The sequence below is a fragment of the Natator depressus genome, chromosome 6 (genome assembly GCF_965152275.1).
Source record: "Natator depressus isolate rNatDep1 chromosome 6, rNatDep2.hap1, whole genome shotgun sequence".
Lineage (NCBI taxonomy): Eukaryota > Metazoa > Chordata > Testudines > Cheloniidae > Natator > Natator depressus.
In genome coordinates this window covers 56,430,893-56,448,296 of record NC_134239.1, presented here as the reverse complement: position 1 = coordinate 56,448,296, position 17,404 = coordinate 56,430,893, and the positions used below count along the sequence as shown (strand labels likewise).

The following is a 17,404-nucleotide window of genomic DNA, read 5'->3' as shown; positions in this document are numbered from 1 at the left end:
ATCTGATTTGTGTCCATTTATTCTTTTACGTAGAGACTGTCCAGTCTGACCAATGTACATGGCAGAGGGGCATTGCTGGCACATGATGGCATATATCACATTGGTGGATGTGCAGGTGAACGAGCCTCTGATAGTGTGGCTGATGTTATTAGGCCCTGTGATGGTGTCCCCTGAATAGATATGTGGGCACAGTTGGCAACGGGCTTTGTTGCAAGGATAGGTTTCTGGGTTAGTGGTTCTGTTGTGTGGTATGTGGTTGTTGGTGAGTATTTGCTTCAGGTTGGGGGGCTGTCTGTAGGCAAGGACTGGCCTGTCTCCCAAGATTTGTGAGAGTGTTGGGTCATCCTTCAGGATAGGTTGTAGATCCTTAATAATGCGTTGGAGGGGTTTTAGTTGGGGGCTGAAGGTGACGGCTAGTGGCGTTCCACGGTGAGCCTTCCGGCCCCAGGGAGGATGTGAGTGGTGAGGAGATGCCTGATCTTCCAGTCAGTAAGAGTGCAGGTAACCTGGCAGCTACTGCAGCATCCATATCTCCATCTCAAATGGATGTAACCACGCACATGCCTGAAGAAAAGTGTAGATCAAAGAAGCGTGTGGTGGAGGTGCAAGAAACAGCTGCTGCTGAGTTTAGTTCCTTAAGTCGAGATGATCCAGGACTGTGGACCCACTTGAGCAGTAGCCTGAGGGACTTCCTTGTAATGCATGGACTACAGCAAGTAAAAAACTTCATGTTCCCCAAAGACAATGAAAATAGAAGTTTCCATCCAACACATTACTGGTGTGAAATCCCCAATGGTGGCAAAGTGGAGAGGCCATGGCTTATGTACTCAAAAACCCAGAATGCTGCATACTGTTTTTGTTGCAAACTCTTCCAGTATAATGTTCCAGCCACATTGGGTTCTACAGGAACAAAGGACTGGAAAAATCTGGCTAGAAATCTGGCATGCAATGAGAAGGCAGCAAATCACCAGAGAGCATTCCATAGGTGGAAAGAGCTTGAGATGAGACTAAGGTTAAAGGTCATCATAGATGATCAGCATCAAGAGAAGATTGCATCAGTCTCTTTACTGACAAAATGTTCTGAAAAGGCTCATTGCCATTGTGAGAATGCTTGCTATTCAAAACCTAGCACTGCATGGCACTTCAGATCAGCTGTATGTGCCAAACAATGGAAACTTCCTTAAAATTGTGGAGCTGATGGCTGAGTTTGATGCTGTACTCCAGGAGCATCTAAGAAGAGTCACCACCCAAGAAATGTACACACACCACTACCTTGGAAAAACAATTCAAAATGAGATCATACAGCTACTGGCAACAAAAGTCAAACAGAAGATTGTGGCAGATCTGAAGTCAGCAAGATATTACTCTGTTATTCTGGACTGCACACCTGATATCAGCCATATGGAACAAATGACTTTAATGGTGTGTTTTGTAACAACAACAGAACCTAGTGAAAATGTCCCTGCAATGTCAGAAAGCATTTTCTAGAATGTATTGACATTGATGATACTACAGGAGCTGGGATGACAAATGTGCTTCTTAAAAAGATGGAAGATATGGGAATTGCGATAGCTGACACAAGAGATCAGGGCTACGATAATGGTGCCAACATGAGAGGAAAGAACAGAGGAGTACAGACACGGATCCGAGAGTTAAACCCTCAAGCTTTTTTTTGTCCCATGCAGTTCTCATTCATTGAACTTGGTGGTCAGTGACGCAGCATCAGCTTCTAGTGAGGCTGATGAATTTTTTAATGTAATTCAAAGCTTCTATGTATTTTTCTCTGCATCAACTCATTGATGGCAAATTTTGAAGCAACATCTGGAAACATCCTCTCTGACACTGAAACCACTGAGTGCCACATGATGGGAAAGTCGAGTGGAGGCGATAAAGCCTATCAAAAACCAAACTGGGAAGACAGATGATGCCACAGTTGCCATTATGGAGGATAATGCTATGACAGGAACTGTTCATGGGAGAACAGTGGCAGACGGAAATGGAATCACCAGAAACGTACATAACTTCAAATTTCTGTGTGGCTTAGTGTTATGGCATGACATACTGTTTGAAATAAATGTTGTAAGCAAGAGACTCCAAGGTGTTGACCTTGATATATCTGGAGCAATGGCAGAACTGGTCAAAGTAAAGTCATACCTACAGTCTTACCGGTCAGATGAGGGATTTCAAAATGTTCTGAAGAGTGCGTAGAAGTTGGCAGAGGAACTTCGCACTGAAGCTATTTTCCCACCCATTCAAGAATGCAAGAGTCACCGAAGAAGACGACATTCTGATTACGAGGCACGGGATAATCCCATAAGAGATCCCAAACAATTCAAAGTTGAATTCTTTAACCAGGTGCTAGATTGTGCAATACAGTCAGTTAAAGAACGTTTCATGCAGCTCAAGAAACACAGCAATATATTTGGGATGTTGTATGATATTCCAAAACTCCTCACTATACCTGAAGAAGGCCTACACCAGCAATGCAGGGCACTAGAGACAGTGTTGGCACATGATAATATGCACGATATTGATGCAAGTCATTTAGGTGATGAACTGAAAGCCCTTTCAAGATACATTTCAGCAGGATCAACTCCAAAGGCTGTTCTGGAATATATGTGCACAAATAAGATGACCACCCTCTTTCCAAATGCTTTTGTTGCTCTGCACATACTTCTAACACTTCCTGTAACAGTTGCCAGTGGAGAACCCAGGTTCTCCAAGCTGAAGTTAATTAAAACACATCTACACTCCACAATGACAGAGGAGAGGTTGGTCGGCCTTGCAACCATCTCAACAGAGCATGAGCTGGCCCAGACTTTGGATCTTCAGCAAAAAGCAGTTCAAATCTTTGCAACCAAGATGGCACAGAAAGCACCACTTTGATTATTCAAACAGATAAAAATGCCAGCGTTTACTATGCAGACAAGAAAAACTATGCAAATTACATAGCATAATAGGCCTGACGATATGTACCCAGAACCACCCGCGACAATGTTTTAGCCCCATCAGGCATTGGGATCTCAACCCAGAATTCCAATGGGCAGCGGAGACTGCGGGAACTGTGAGATAGCTACCCACAGTGCAACACTCTGGAAGTCAACGCTTGCCTCGGTACTGTGGAATCACTCTGCCGAGCTAATGCACTTAGAGCATTTTCTGTGGGGACACACACACTCGAATATATAAAACAGATTTCTAAAAAACCGACTTCTAGAAATTCGACCTAATTTCATAGTGTAGACATACCGTCAGTGTCTAGCAGAATTAGGAATTTAAGTTCTCATGCTCATCTATTAAAGGTGTTGTGCAGGTGATTCCTTTGAGGATGAGGACTGATAGGTCAGATATGGAGTGATCGCTTTGTGAAAAGCGTTCACTCACGGGCGCACAACCCGCACAATACCATCAGGGTGAGGAGCAGCCCTGGCAGCCTCCCACAATAAATTCTCCTCTGCTTGTGAAGAACATATTCTGACACAAGAATTGCTATCGAGAGGCAGAGTAGGCCCAACAGTCTACAGTACTTTATGCCATTCATGGTATCCTCCTTAACCCCAAAATGAACAAAAAAGAAAACTTTCCTACTGCACTTTACTTTAAAAATCCCCCAAATCTTCCTCCTCTTAACTTGGCTTGATTTTACTTCTCTAGCAGAGGTTGACTTACACCTTCAAGCTGTTTTTCAGTTATCTGAATGCAAATTAAAAGTAACCCAAACTTTTCTTTTTACAGCTGGAAAAGTCTTTGTTTCATACACAAACCAGCTGCACTGATTTTCTCTGAAATTTTCCAAGAGTACAGATGTTTAAGCTGAGATCAAATATGGAAAGCTATGCCTAAATGAAACTAAGGAGTTATAGTGAAGACTCCTTTGCAATCTTAACTCTAGCATTCACTGATACAAATATTATAATAGAGAGAGACAGAGACAAATGCTCTCCTATTACAATGTTTATATTCCGGCTCCAACCTCTCTGAGAACACAGCCAAACTTTATACCACTCAAAATCCCTGGCCCCAATAGATCATCACCATGCCAGAAAAGCTCCATAGCACATCTCATGGAGACATATTGACAAGGAGCAGAAAAAAACAGAGGGTGTCAGAAAGATACTGTGATTCTAAGATGTAAACAGTTCCAGTATTTTTCCAGCAACTGATGTTGCCAGGAATGTCACACTTTCAAAGCAAAGGAATACTCTTCATTTACTAACTAAGATTCAGGAGCCTTGGATAGGGATATTGAGGAAAGGAACGAGTGGGCCCTCAGCAATATATTTATTAGGAAATCATACTTTGCTGCACACTGCATTGTATAAGAAACTGTTCTATCAAATTAAAGGCAACAGTCAAACTTGTATGGAGTGGGCGGGATTCTCTCCTTTCCCCACAGTGAACAAATTTCCAGAAGCTGAGAATGAACAGAAGGCTTGCCCAGAGGCTGTGTACATTTAGGATGCTTCTTTCAAGTGCTAAGGGAAAACTGCACAGTTTACACTGAATTTCAGTGAACTTCACTAAACCCTGACACTCCAAAAGAAATATTCCCTGCATCTAGTCAATCCTGCCACCAACTAAAGCTTCCCAAAGGAGTCTCTTGTTGACTCTTCCTGTCATCAGAACATTACACGCTAATATGGCCACTGATGCAGTGTACTGGTGTGTGTGACCTCACCTGTTTGGCAGTCAGGGAAATATTGACCTGAGGAAGAGATGAGTGGGGAAAATTAGTATGAAAGGTGACTCATGTAATTTACTCCTCCCAAGCAGAATCCAGTTGTGAACTTGACTTTTGCAACAAAATTGTCCACACAGCTACATGAAGTTTTTCCTGATAGTTTAGTAGTTTTCTACATTGCTTTCTGCGTCAATTTATTCAAAGCCAACAGCAACATTTTACATGTAGACAGCACTTTCATCCCAAAGTGCTTGCAAACTATATAAAACCACTCCACCCACCACTGAAATGCAGAAGCAATTTAACATTACACAATAATAGCACATAACAGTTTAGGAGAGACAGGGAAGAAGAAGGCGGCAAAACGTAACTGCCCAAAGTCAAAATATAGTCAGGTCAGGATACCGGACTGATCCATTACTTCTACCAGAGAATGTTTTATGCCCACAAATGGTCAAGACCTCAGTTTTGCAACTCATGAGGATGTCAGCCCTTCTGAAAGCACAGCATTCCCAACACAGCTGGGTCAGCCTTGACTCAGACGGGAGAGTGTTACCTACTTAATCATCAATACCATTTCCTGCAGAATCAGGGGGAGTGCAAGGAGGTGCCCATCCAAGTAATGGCCTGGCTCAGACACTGCTTAATTTGAGAGGTATGAGGAGGCAGTTTGGCATCACAGAGAAAGAAATTAAATCGCTCTCCTCTTTCTCGCCCCTAGTCCATTATCTCTCACTACTCACTCATATACGAGAGCCAGGGGGTGGCAGGTGGTAAAAGGTCTTTTATGTACTGGACATCCACTGGAACTGCTTTTTACCCCACATACCTTATAGCTAGGCATCACTTAACTGGTGACAAAAACGGTAGTTCAGTAAGTCTGTGTGTGTTTACGCTGTGAGAGCCCCCTTCTAATTTTATGTGCCCACTTCTTGCAGGGGCTTCTTCTGACATTGCTCTAGCTCAGTGGTTCTCAACTGTGGGGGCACGCAGAGGTCTTACAGTGGTTCTCAGTGGGGGTACGCAGAGGTCTTTCAGAGGGTACATCAGTTCATCCAGATGTTTGCCTACTTTACAGCAGGCTACATAAAAAGCACTAGCAAAGTTACAAACTAAAATTTCATACTGACAATGACTTGTTTACACTGCTCTATATACTATACACTGAAAGGTACGTACAATATTCATATTCCATTTGATTTATTTTATAATGATATGGTAAAATTGACAAAACCAATTTTTTGGTAATAGTCTGGCTGTGGCCCTTTTTTCTATTTTTATGTCTGATTTTTGTAAGCAAGTATTTTTTAAGTAAGGTGAAACTTGGGGTATGTAAGACAAATCAGACTGGAAAGGTTGAGAACCACTGCTCTAGTTAACTTTGAAGGTCTTTAGCATGGCTGCAGGAATCCTCAAAATGTCATTTCAGTGTAGTGAAATGTTCCTGTGCATTGTTAAACAGCTGTTGCATTCCAATTCAGAATGGCTGCATTTCAGAGATAGGTGAAGTGATTCCTGTATTTACTGTATACAGCTTATGGTGTGTTTTGGAGTCATTTTGAGTGGGACATAATACATTGGAAAGCAGATACAGTGCCCTCCTTTTGGGGATCTTGCATTTCACAGTAATGTAGTATTACTAGTGATGGGAGCCTCACATTGCTATCTAGATCCCAAGACCTGAGAAAAGGAGAATGAGGGGGAGAGTAAGAAAACACTTACAGGAGGGGGTTTCTTCCTCATCTCAAAGATTCGGGTGGCACCAAGGCTGAGCGAGGCAATGACAGGGTTTCTCCCCAGCGATGGCTCATCATCACTATGCCAGTCGACACTGTCCTTCTCGTTTCGGTACAGATTGCAGAGCAGAGAGTTGAAAGTGTGACCTGTGGCCTTTTCGATGTGCTCCTTCAGCATGGTCAGCAGAGGATGCCACTGCAATCAGCACAGCAAAGTAGTCATAGGGAGAAGAGCAGGGGGTAGGGTAGATGCACTGGCAAAAGTGCAGTACAGAAGGGGGAAAGTTTCAGGGTACCACAAAGGCAAAATCACAGGGATTGGAAGGGGTACAAGGCCCACAATATTTTTGCATAATAAACATGAAGCCTCTCCTAAACTTTTAGTACATGCTTCCAGTGCAGCAGAAGTGCAGCCCTTCTGCTCTGTGTGGTCATGTTAGCACTGAGTCATTGCTATTTCGATACCCAGGCCACGCTGCCATTCTGCCTCGCGTGGCCATCTGGCCTTTCAGAGCAATGTGGCTGCTCTACCCCTCCTGGTTAACGGAGAGAATGAAATCTGCTTAAGGGGCCCAGGAATAAACACTATGGCTGCTAACAGAGATGACGACTAAAGAACACTGAACTGCAATATATCCCAGCAACTGGAACGAGTGGCTAACTGGCACATGAAGCCTGGAGTTGTTCACCAGGAAGACACGGTGAGTGCTGGCATAACGTTGCCACTCTGTGTCCCTGCATTCCCTGCTCTAATAGTACTGCTTAATGAGTCCAACTCACCTTCTTTGTTTTGATTTTAATGTTCTAATAGTTTATGCTATAAAGTGATTCAAGAAATAAGTGGATCTCAATCTCCATGAACTACAGCCATTGTATTGTTAACATATTTCTGTGCCCAGAGTCTATATCAATTATACAAATTCTACTGTAATTGCTTCCAATGCATCATGGGTATTTAACAATGATTTTACACATTTATATCATGCCTTTCATTTGAGGGTCTCATAGCGCTTTTAGCCAGTCACTAAGTTTTCTACCCCAATGAGATATGTCAGAATCATTATATAAGTGGAAACATTGAGGCACATGGGGTTCAGGGATTTATTCAAGTCAGTGGCAGAGGACGGAATAGAACCCAGGAGTCTTGGTTCCCAGTCTCCCCCTCTAATTACAAGACCACATTGCCTCCTTCATGTTCACCAGAGGTCCGTTTGTCTACTGGCTCTGGCATTGGAACCTAATCACAGCATTATCATCTATCCCACGTATTTCTAGTTCAGTCACCACCTCAATACCTAGGTGCCATGTGAAGGATTATCTATGAAAATAGCTGGCAGTTCAGGGAGATTATTGCACTGACATGTCACATTTAACAAGTGGGATGCCTGACGAGAAAACTATTGGATCTCCAGGATTACAGTTTGTGAGGAATATGAAATGAACTGACAGGAGAGGGCTCACGAGGAATTACCAGCACCACTTTCTAGTAACTGCCTGATCATTACTGGGTTTCTTTGATTTCCACTCTGACAATAGTCCCCTCAGCCACCTCATCAGGCAGAAATGTGGATGTGAATGTGTGATTCAACAGGAACTCCACTGTAAATGAGCAGTAATTGAAGTCCTCTTGTTATGAAAGGTTACCAGGTTACCAAATATTTCACTGCTTACAAGGAAACATTTTTCTAATACCATGATTCACACAACCATAAGAACTTATTGCACTTGGGAGGGTTTCAAGTTCCTATTATCCCCACAAGTTTTTTTTTTAATTATATTATTATTATTATTATTATTATTATTATTATTATTACTATTATTAAAAGGAGGGGTGATGCTTCCGCTACAAATCAAACATTCAGGACCTGATACTTGGGTGTGGCTAAGCTATGCTCTAAACCTCTATCCCTCTGCCTGGATCCTGAGATTGCTTTAAAATACACTGGTAGTAATGGTCCTGTTCTGCCAGGCAGGGATTGCCAGAGCTATGCAGACTTTATGCCACCTGGGGATTTCTTCACACCAGGGAAATCCCCAGCTGCAGAGGAGTCAGAAAAGGGGAGGGGAGAGAGAGTATCAGACTGACAGTCTGACTGAGGGTCTTTGCCTTTCCATAGAAGAAGTACATCACACGCAATGGTAGGCAAGTTTTCCTCATACTAACCCACCACCTTGCCTCATCTCTAACCTCATACTAAACCCCCACCAATTGGTAATAGCTTTCACTGTTTAGCTATTCTGAGCTAGATTTGAACAACTGATCTGCAGGTGAAAGGCTCCATATGGCATTGCCAACCTCCAAAGCCATCCAGACTTCACCACCTCTTTCTAGAAAAAGATTTAAATAAAACACTACATAACTGAATACATCCCAACCAATGGGCTGTCTGTATTTTTCCATCCTAAATTACACAGCCTTTACTAAAGCATTACCATGACTGCCAGACCCTTCCATCGCAGATTGTTTATTCAAGGACTGTGCACAAAATCCCATTTCCCTCAAATTCTGCTTTGTTCGGACATATCTTTCCTTGGCAGCAAAGAAGATATCTGGGACTCGACAGAACCACTCTCTCATGTAACATAGTTCTTACTAGTTATTCTTAATTTATGCCTTAAAACATGGGACTCTATTGCCATGGAAATTCCAAACAAAGCAATGTGCGGAGACAGTCCAAATGGACAACAGGTTGACAGAGTGTGACTGAGCATGAACAAAAAGTCAACAAGTCACTTAGCAAAGTTTCTGACCCTTCTAAAATAGCAAAATGGCGTGGGAAATTATACAGTACAGTCTGATCTTGCAAAAAAGACACGTCATGTGTACTAATCTGATTACACTCACACGTGCAGTAAGAATGTGGCTGAATGCTGCCTAAAGAAGAATCAAGAAGTGTTTATTTTTAAAGTTTCTTAAAGGGAGTTTATCTATTATCAATAATATTATATTGTCTCTGAGGCATACAGAATGGTTCAGAGACATGCCCAAGGTCAGACAGTGACACAAAACAGGACCTGGAATAGAACTCAGGAGTAGTGATTGCTAGTCCCCTACCACCAGAAAAGTCTCCTCATCAAAGTGCTAAATTAAAAGTCTGAATAAATCTACAAGAAATGAAACTCCATAAAGCAAGCACATACGCCATTGACCTACTTTGGTGATCACAAATCAGGTCAGATCACAGTGCAAATGTCTGTCTATCTTTTAAAAAGACTTTAAAAAAGTTATTACTGCAATCTACAAAGAAAAAGCCATCATCAATTAATACGTACATTAGGATTTGGCTGCATCGTTAACCTGGAGTAAGTGTAAGGAAGTTCCCCATACCAGGAAGTAAGTCTGGGCTCCTTGTAAGATAGATCTAAGAAAGAACAACAGGAAAACTTTACAAATCAGGTATCAACTGGCTAGGAAGTGAAGAGGTGAAAGTGCAAGACTATCAGGAAACTTCTTGCAAGTGATAATCAAGAATCATAGAATCATAGAATATCAGGGTTGGAAGGGACCCCAGAAGGTCATCTAGTCCAACCCCCTGCTCGAAGCAGGACCAATTCCCAGTTAAATCATCCCACCTTTTAATTTTTGGTGAGAAGCAATAACCTTCTCACCAAAAATTAAAAGGTGGCCCCTAAAATGTGCTCACCCCTCCATGGAAAGTCTAAATGGTACCCAATTAAACAAGGACATTCAGAAATAGGTCTGAAATTCTAAGTTTCTCTGTGTGGGGTCCATGCCTTGCAGAGGTCTCAGAACCATGCAGAATTTCTCATCTTCTGTGCTACAACAGGTAGGCACATTGGGGTGAGGTATGGATGGTGAGACCAACCTGAAGCTTTACCTGTACCTCTGGGTTGCTTTGCTCTCTTCTAGTTTAAACCTTGCAATGATGCCCAAAACATTTGCATCAGTTTTAGGGAATGTCTACTGAAAAGGATGGAGCAGTGGGAAGGTGGAGGGAGCACTGGTGAAGTAAAATGTAAGCTGTGTGCAGCTGGGCTGAACCAGTACATTTTGCCAGATATCCCTAGTGTGTGGTTTGACCCTAAAACAGGATAAAAGCACTTTCAGCCTCTTCAACTTGTGACAGAATTATCTTAGTGGTTACTTAACATGTTTGATATGTAACTTTCAGAGTAACAGCTGTGTTAGTCTCTAAGGTGCCACAAGTACTCCTTTTCTTTTTGCGAATACAGACTAACCAATTTATTTGAGCATAAGCTTTCGTGAGCTACAGCTCACTTCATGCAGTATGCATCTGTGAGCTGTAGCTCACGAAAGCTTATGCTCAAATAAATTGGTTAGTCTCTAAGGTGCCACAAGTACTCCTTTTCTTTTTGATATGTAACTGTTACCATTCTGCACTCCCTTTAGTATTCCTCAATAAAAAAGACAGTTATCTTTTCCGTAACTGGTGTTCTTCAAGATGTGCACGCTCACCTCATGCACCGATGCCGGGAATTTTTCCCCCAGCAGTATCCTTAGGGGACTGGCTCTGGCACCCCCTGGAGTGGCACCTGCATAGCGTGCGGTATAAGGGGCCCCATCGGCTCCCACCACCCTCATTTCCTTCTTGCTGGAAACTCCGACAGTGGGGAAGGAGGGCGGGTTGTGGAATGGACATGAGCAACATGCTATCCGGATGATTTAGTTGGGGATTGGCCCTGCTTTGAGCAGGAGGTTGGACTAGATGACCTCCTGAGGTCCCTTCCAACCCTGATATTCTATGATTCTAACACATCTCGAAGAACACCAGGTTTCTTCTTCGAGGGCTTGCTCATGTCCATTCCATATTAGGTGACTCTAAAGCAGTACCTCTGGAGAGGGGTAGGAGTTCATGTAGGTGTAGATTGCAACACAGCTCTGCCAAACCCAGCGTCATCTCTGGCTTGCTGAGTGATGGCATAATGAGCGGTAAACGTGCGAACGGAGGACCACGTTGTGACTTTACAGATGTCCTGGATAGGGATGTATTCCAGGAAGGCCGCCGAAGATGCCTGAGCTCTCGTTGAGTGGGCTCTGACAATCAGCAGTGGCAGAACCCTTGCCAGGTCGTAACAGGTCCTTATGCATGAAGTAATCCAACTGGAAATCCTTTGCGAGGAAATTTGCTGTAGCGATGAAGAGTTGAGTCGATTTTCGGAAAGGCTTGGTACGTTCTAAGTAAGAAGCCAAAGCCCTCTGGATGTCCAGGGCATCAAGACACCTCTCTTCACTGGTCTTGTGTAGTTTGGGACAGAACACTGGAAGGAAAATGTCCTGGTTCATATGGAAGGTGGAGACCACCTTTGGCAGGAAGGCTGGGTGCGGCCACAACTAAATCTTATCTTTGTAGAAGACCATGTACAGCGGTTCTGAGGTCAAGGCTTTAATTTCCAAGACCCTTTTCGCCGACCCCACCGCCACCAGGAACGCGACCTTCCATGACAGATGGGAAAAGGAGCAGGAACCCAGTGGTTCAAAGGGCGGGCTAGTGAGCCTAGGGAGGACCAAGCTAAAATTCCACTGCGGGAGGGGAGCCCGCACCTCGGGAAGTGTCTCGCCAGCCCTGTTGTCTGTCAGGACTCGTACCACCTTGCCCGACAGGTGGGCCAAGAAGAATCTGCACACTAGCTGGACTGCTTGCAGCTCTTTGACGTCTATATGTAACCATGCCTCCTCCAGGGATGACATCCCTTGTGTCTGGAGGTTGCCGAGATGTGCCCTCAGCCGAGGTCCGAGGCGTCTGATACCAACTCAATGCAGTGAGGAGGGTTGTCGAACGGAACCCCTTCCAGGATTGTCCTGTTGGTCCACCATCGCAGTGAACTAAGTATCACCTGGGGAATGGTAATGATCTTCTCCAGGGGGTCTCAGGACTGGTAATAGACCATCACGAACCATGGTTGCAGGGGCTGCATCCAGAGCCTGGTATGGTGGACCATGTAAGTGCAAGCTGCCATGTGCCCCAGCAGGCGCAGACAGACCCTGGCTGTAGTCAGAGGGAATGCGGAGACTTCCTCGATGAGGTTCGCCATCATGTGGAACATTTTCAGCAGCAGGAATGCCTTGGTGCAGGTAGAGTCGAGGACTGCTCCGATGAACTCCATCCTCTGCACTAGCACCAACATCGACTTTTTGTCATTCACCATTAGGCCCAGAAAGCGGAGTGTTGCTTGAAGCACCGCAGCATGCCTTTGGACTTGAGACCTGGAGCTGCCCTTGACGAGCCAGGGATGGCTTGAAGGACTTGCAGATACGGCACTTGTCACTTATGTGCCCTTTGCCTAAGCACCTTAGGCAGCTGGTAAGTGGATCACTAACAGGCGTAGGCCGTTGGCAGCAATTGCAGGGCTTAAAGCCTGGGGACCGGGACATGCCCCATCACCTGGCTGAGTCCCGTTCAGGACTAACGAAGAGTTGAGAACTACTACTAAGGGTAACTAAGAACTATTAACTATATACAACTATATTACAGGTTTCAGAGTAACAGCCGTGTTAGTCCGTATTCGCAAAAAGAAAAGGAGTACTTGTGGCACCTTAGAGACTAACCAATTTATTTGAGCATAAGCTTTCGTGAGCTACAGCTCACTTCATCGGATGCATACTGTGGAAAGTGTAGAAGATCTTATATACACATAAAGCATGAAAAAATACCTCCTCCCACCCCACTCTCCTGCTGGTAATAGCTTATCTAAACTGATCACTCTCCTTACAATGTGTATGATAATCAAGGTGGGCCATTTCCAGCACAAATCCAACCTGGATTTGTGCTGGAAATGGCCCACCTTGATTATCATACACATTGTAAGGAGAGTGATCACTTTAGATAAGCTATTACCAGCAGGAGAGTGGGGTGGGAGGAGGTATTTTTTCATGCTTTATGTGTATATAATAAGATCTTCTACACTTTCCACAGTATGCATCCGATGAAGTGAGCTGTAGCTCACGAAAGCTTATGCTCAAATCAACTATACTACAGGTTTTGAAAGTTCGCAAGAACTTGTTAGCCGAAGCAGCAGAAGTTCCAGCACCGTCACTGGCGGCAAGAAGGAACTGAGGGTGGGGGGAGCCGGTGGCACCCCTTATACCATGCCTTGCGGGCGCCACTCAAGGGGGTGCCACAGCTGGTCCCCTATGGATACTGCTGAGAGAAAAAACTTTCGGCACCGGTGCATGTGGCAAGCACACACACCTCATATGGAATAGACATGAGCAAGCACTCGAAGAAGAAATGCAGGCTTTGAACAGGTTTGTTCAGGACCAATGGCTTGGTTGGCAGGACTAGGATAAGGGTTCTCTGGGCCTGTTCTATACCAGCTAGATAACATTATAACCTTGTGCCCAGTGCTGAGTAACAGCGGCTAAAAAATAGCACAGGTGCCTCCCAGTGCACACAACTGGAATAGCAGGTATTTTACAGGCTCACTGCACACATCAGTCTAAAGTAAGGCTGTGTTCTGCAGTCTAACAAATTGCAACCAAAATGCTTTACAGAATTAAATAAAATAGAATAGAAGCAGAAAAAGAAAATGTAATAGGCAAAGACAAGGGAGAAGAGAATTATTTACAGCTGAGATTTTAAATGAGAGATGATGTGTGGAGAGAGAGAAAAAAGCAGGGACTGCAGAGGAGAAGACTAGCAACATCAGTGGTGAGAATGTTTGAAGGGACAGAGCAGAGCAGTTCTAGGAGGGTAATTTTCACTTTGATCTGGAATTAATGGGGCATCACAGAGTTGTTTGAGGATAGGATGATGCGGACATGCCTCTTTACATATGTAAAAACTGAGCCACAGCACCCTCTACATGAGAGTCTGGAAAACTGAGACTTGGGCGGGAAGAGACAAAGGAATTCTAACAGTCAAGGTGATAGGAAATGAAAGCAAGAGTAAGGATTTTGACATAGGAGTCAAGGCAATTACATTAAGAAATACTGCACATTTACCCTGCCTGAGGTGAGTTCTCTGCCTCCAGGAGATCTCTTGGAGCAGTTGTTCAAACATCCAGTCTGCTTGTTTTGAGTCAATGAAGCCAGGAATCAAACGAACCCTAGTGCAGAAAAGTTACAGATTGAAGAGAGGAAGAAAGAAACGTATCCTGTGCATATACCTGGGTTTTTATTAAATACTCCAATTTCAAGGGTTAATAGTGCAGATGTCAGCAGATAATGCAGGACTGCATTTAAATGCAATTATACCTCCTGTAGACACAGGCCAAGATTTTCAAAGGTGTCTTATGATTTTGGGTGCCTCTATTTTCAGGTGACCAATAGAAGATGAGTTAAAAAGGCCAGGGTTTAGAAGGTAGGTGCTCAGCCCCTTTTGAAAATCCACCCTCTCTAAGATCTCTCTGGTTGGGTACCCAGAAACAGAGGTAGCCAAAATCACTAGCCACACTTTAAAAATTCTAGCCACTATATCCTAGCACAATGCAGCACAATGTGAGATTTTATGAGTATTAACCCCAAAAGTAAACTCAACTAAAAGGACATAGACTGTTATCTGCTCATATTTTCATTATTTTAAAGCAAGTCAAATTTCATACCTAAAATTTTTCAGCATCCCTTCTTTAACCATACAATGTAGCCACCATGCATTCATCTGTCAGCAGAAAATAGGGGTGAAGTTACCTGTCTGGCTTTCTTATTAGGTCACAGGATATCACAGCTTTGACCAGGAAAAGGATATAAATGAATGAAAAGTAGAACTAGACAGATCATCTTAATATAAGTAAAGAAGAGAGAACAGCTGTCTTTGCTCCACCGCTGGCAGGTCAGATTATAAATAAATATTCAGAGATCAGTTTAGAGGCCTAGAGTATTACCATCCTAATGCACCTAAATCTGTCTAATCAGAAAAGACTAGAATCCTAACAAGAAGTTGGCAGGCAGGAGCCGGGAGGATCCCTGTGATGGCTGGGAGGGATAGCTCAGTGGTTTGAGCATTGGCCTGCTAAACCCAGGGTTGTGAGTTCAATCCTTGAGGGAGCCATTTAGGGATCTGGGGCAAAAATTGGAGATTGGCCCTGCTTTGAGCACGGGGTTGGACTAGATGACCTCCTGAGGTCCCTTCCAACCCTGATATTCTATGATTCTACGATGCTTCAGAAGCTAGACCTCAAGAATTAGGAAGATCTAAAGTCAGTGTGTCTGCAGTTACGACCTACATTTTCAGTGATGGAATAACAAACAGATAGAATTGTGACCCTTGTTTCTTTCAGTAAATCTGAAAAGCGTAAGCCAAGAGAATTGCATCCACACACAAGCACATCTGTGATGACGACGATTCCTACTAGTCACAGACAAACAAGAATGGCTAGCTAACCAAAGAAGCTCAGAGGGATTTGTTGACTTCTTCCATGTAGAGGATCTAGAATGTCACATCAGGACTGTTTTCATGGCTTTTGCAGGCATTTCTGGACTGGCAGCAAGCTTGGCCTATGTGATACAACAAGCCATGGAGTGCCTTGTTCTGGACTACCTAGAAGTTTTTATTGACATGATGGCTGTGTATGGAATGAGTTTCATTTCCTTAGCACAGAGTTGTGATCATAGCTCACTGGAAATGTGGACGAGTGTCTTCTGCACCCATTACATCGCCTAAATGTGTGACTTCTGTTTTGGATTAGAAGAAGTGCTAAAAAGTATTTTCTGCAAATAAGTACCTACTGCTACCAGATATACCAGTTACAAGTGGAACTGTTGCTGAAATATACCTACATTCCATCAGCAATAAAAAGGGGTAGTCATCTTAAAGGGTGAGAAGCCTGAAGTCCTTCCTATCATTAGTCAACTACTAGCAGCCCGTTAAAAAGCTGGATCCTGTTGTACCAAGGCTCCGTAGGCCATTAGTAGAGCCCTACACCGATACAAAATTTGTATCTGCATCTGATATGCAATCCACAAAAATGATCAGTGGATATAAAGTGGATATTCACAGATTTACAGGGCTCTAGCCATTAGTATGCCCCTCTGTTACACTGCTGTGACTCCCAGGGACACATGCAGTTACAGAGATAGGGAGGGCAGTTGTAAGTATGTAAATATTTACAAAGGGGTGGGGAAGCTGTACAGAGAACTTTGTAAATGTCTACAAAACTGTATAATATATACATTTTTACAGAGATTCTCTCTTTGAGAAAGATGACTTGAGAGATTCCAAAATCACTTTATTGAAATATGCTTCAACCCAGAATCCTAACATGCTCTTTTTAGCTGATACACAGAACAAAATCTCAATACCAGATTGGCTAACCCACAGGATGTTAATTGCCTAGAAATGCCCATTGTATACGCAGCAACACATGGCATTTACACATGAAACGAACAAAGAGAGAGGTTAAACCTTTCCCCGGCATCTTTCTTTAGATTAGCAATAAAGACTGCAGCCTGGGCTGTTTCCTGGGGAATAACGACCAGCTGAGGATAATAGGTATCTTGGACCATAATACAATTAAATGGTCAAGAAATGCTCTGGGCCTACTCTGTTACTGCTAAATTATCCTTCCTGACTGACAGAGTGATGTGTCCCTTCTTGGTTTGTGTTTGATAATTACCAGGTCGGAGGGAAGTGCTAGCCCAGTAACGGTAAGATACTCTGCATCACCTAACATCCTGCTCCTGGTAACATCAGGGTTGTGATGATTCCAAAATGCAAAAAGGAAGACTACTGCCCCAAGAGTTTATAGTGACCTACATTAGGGTATGGACTAATCAATCAAGGCCACTTTATCTATTCCTCTATACCACTGGAAGTTGAACACGCTAATAACCTACATAAATTCATTTTCACTCACACCAACAACAGATTCCTAACCTTTTCCATGCTGCTCAGAATTAACCACATCACTGCAGCCTGATGTACCAGTTAAGCCAGGGGCCAGAATCCCCCCTCCAGCACCATCTTACACATAAGGTGGCATGGGAGAAACAACATCCCTGCCAGGGCCATCCTCTGCATCACCAAAATCCCACTGGAGTCTTCGAAAGACTAATGCCATTACATTACTC

The 17,404-nt window shown here is 43.5% G+C and overlaps 1 protein-coding gene across 5 annotated transcripts in view; it reads right to left on the bottom strand.

The window, feature by feature from the left end:
• ALKBH3 (alkB homolog 3, alpha-ketoglutarate dependent dioxygenase) overlaps window positions 1-17,404 on the bottom strand; it is a 58,192-nt gene that overhangs the window by 29,184 nt on the left and 11,604 nt on the right. For all 5 annotated transcript variants that reach the window (XM_074957003.1, XM_074957001.1, XM_074957004.1 and 2 more), the window contains 3 exons: window positions 14,342-14,445; window positions 9,691-9,779; window positions 6,404-6,613 (listed from right to left, as the gene is read on the bottom strand). In XM_074957003.1, the coding sequence (XP_074813104.1) occupies window positions 6,404-6,613; window positions 9,691-9,779; window positions 14,342-14,445 (403 nt within the window). The remainder of the gene's footprint in view (window positions 1-6,403; window positions 6,614-9,690; window positions 9,780-14,341; window positions 14,446-17,404) is intronic.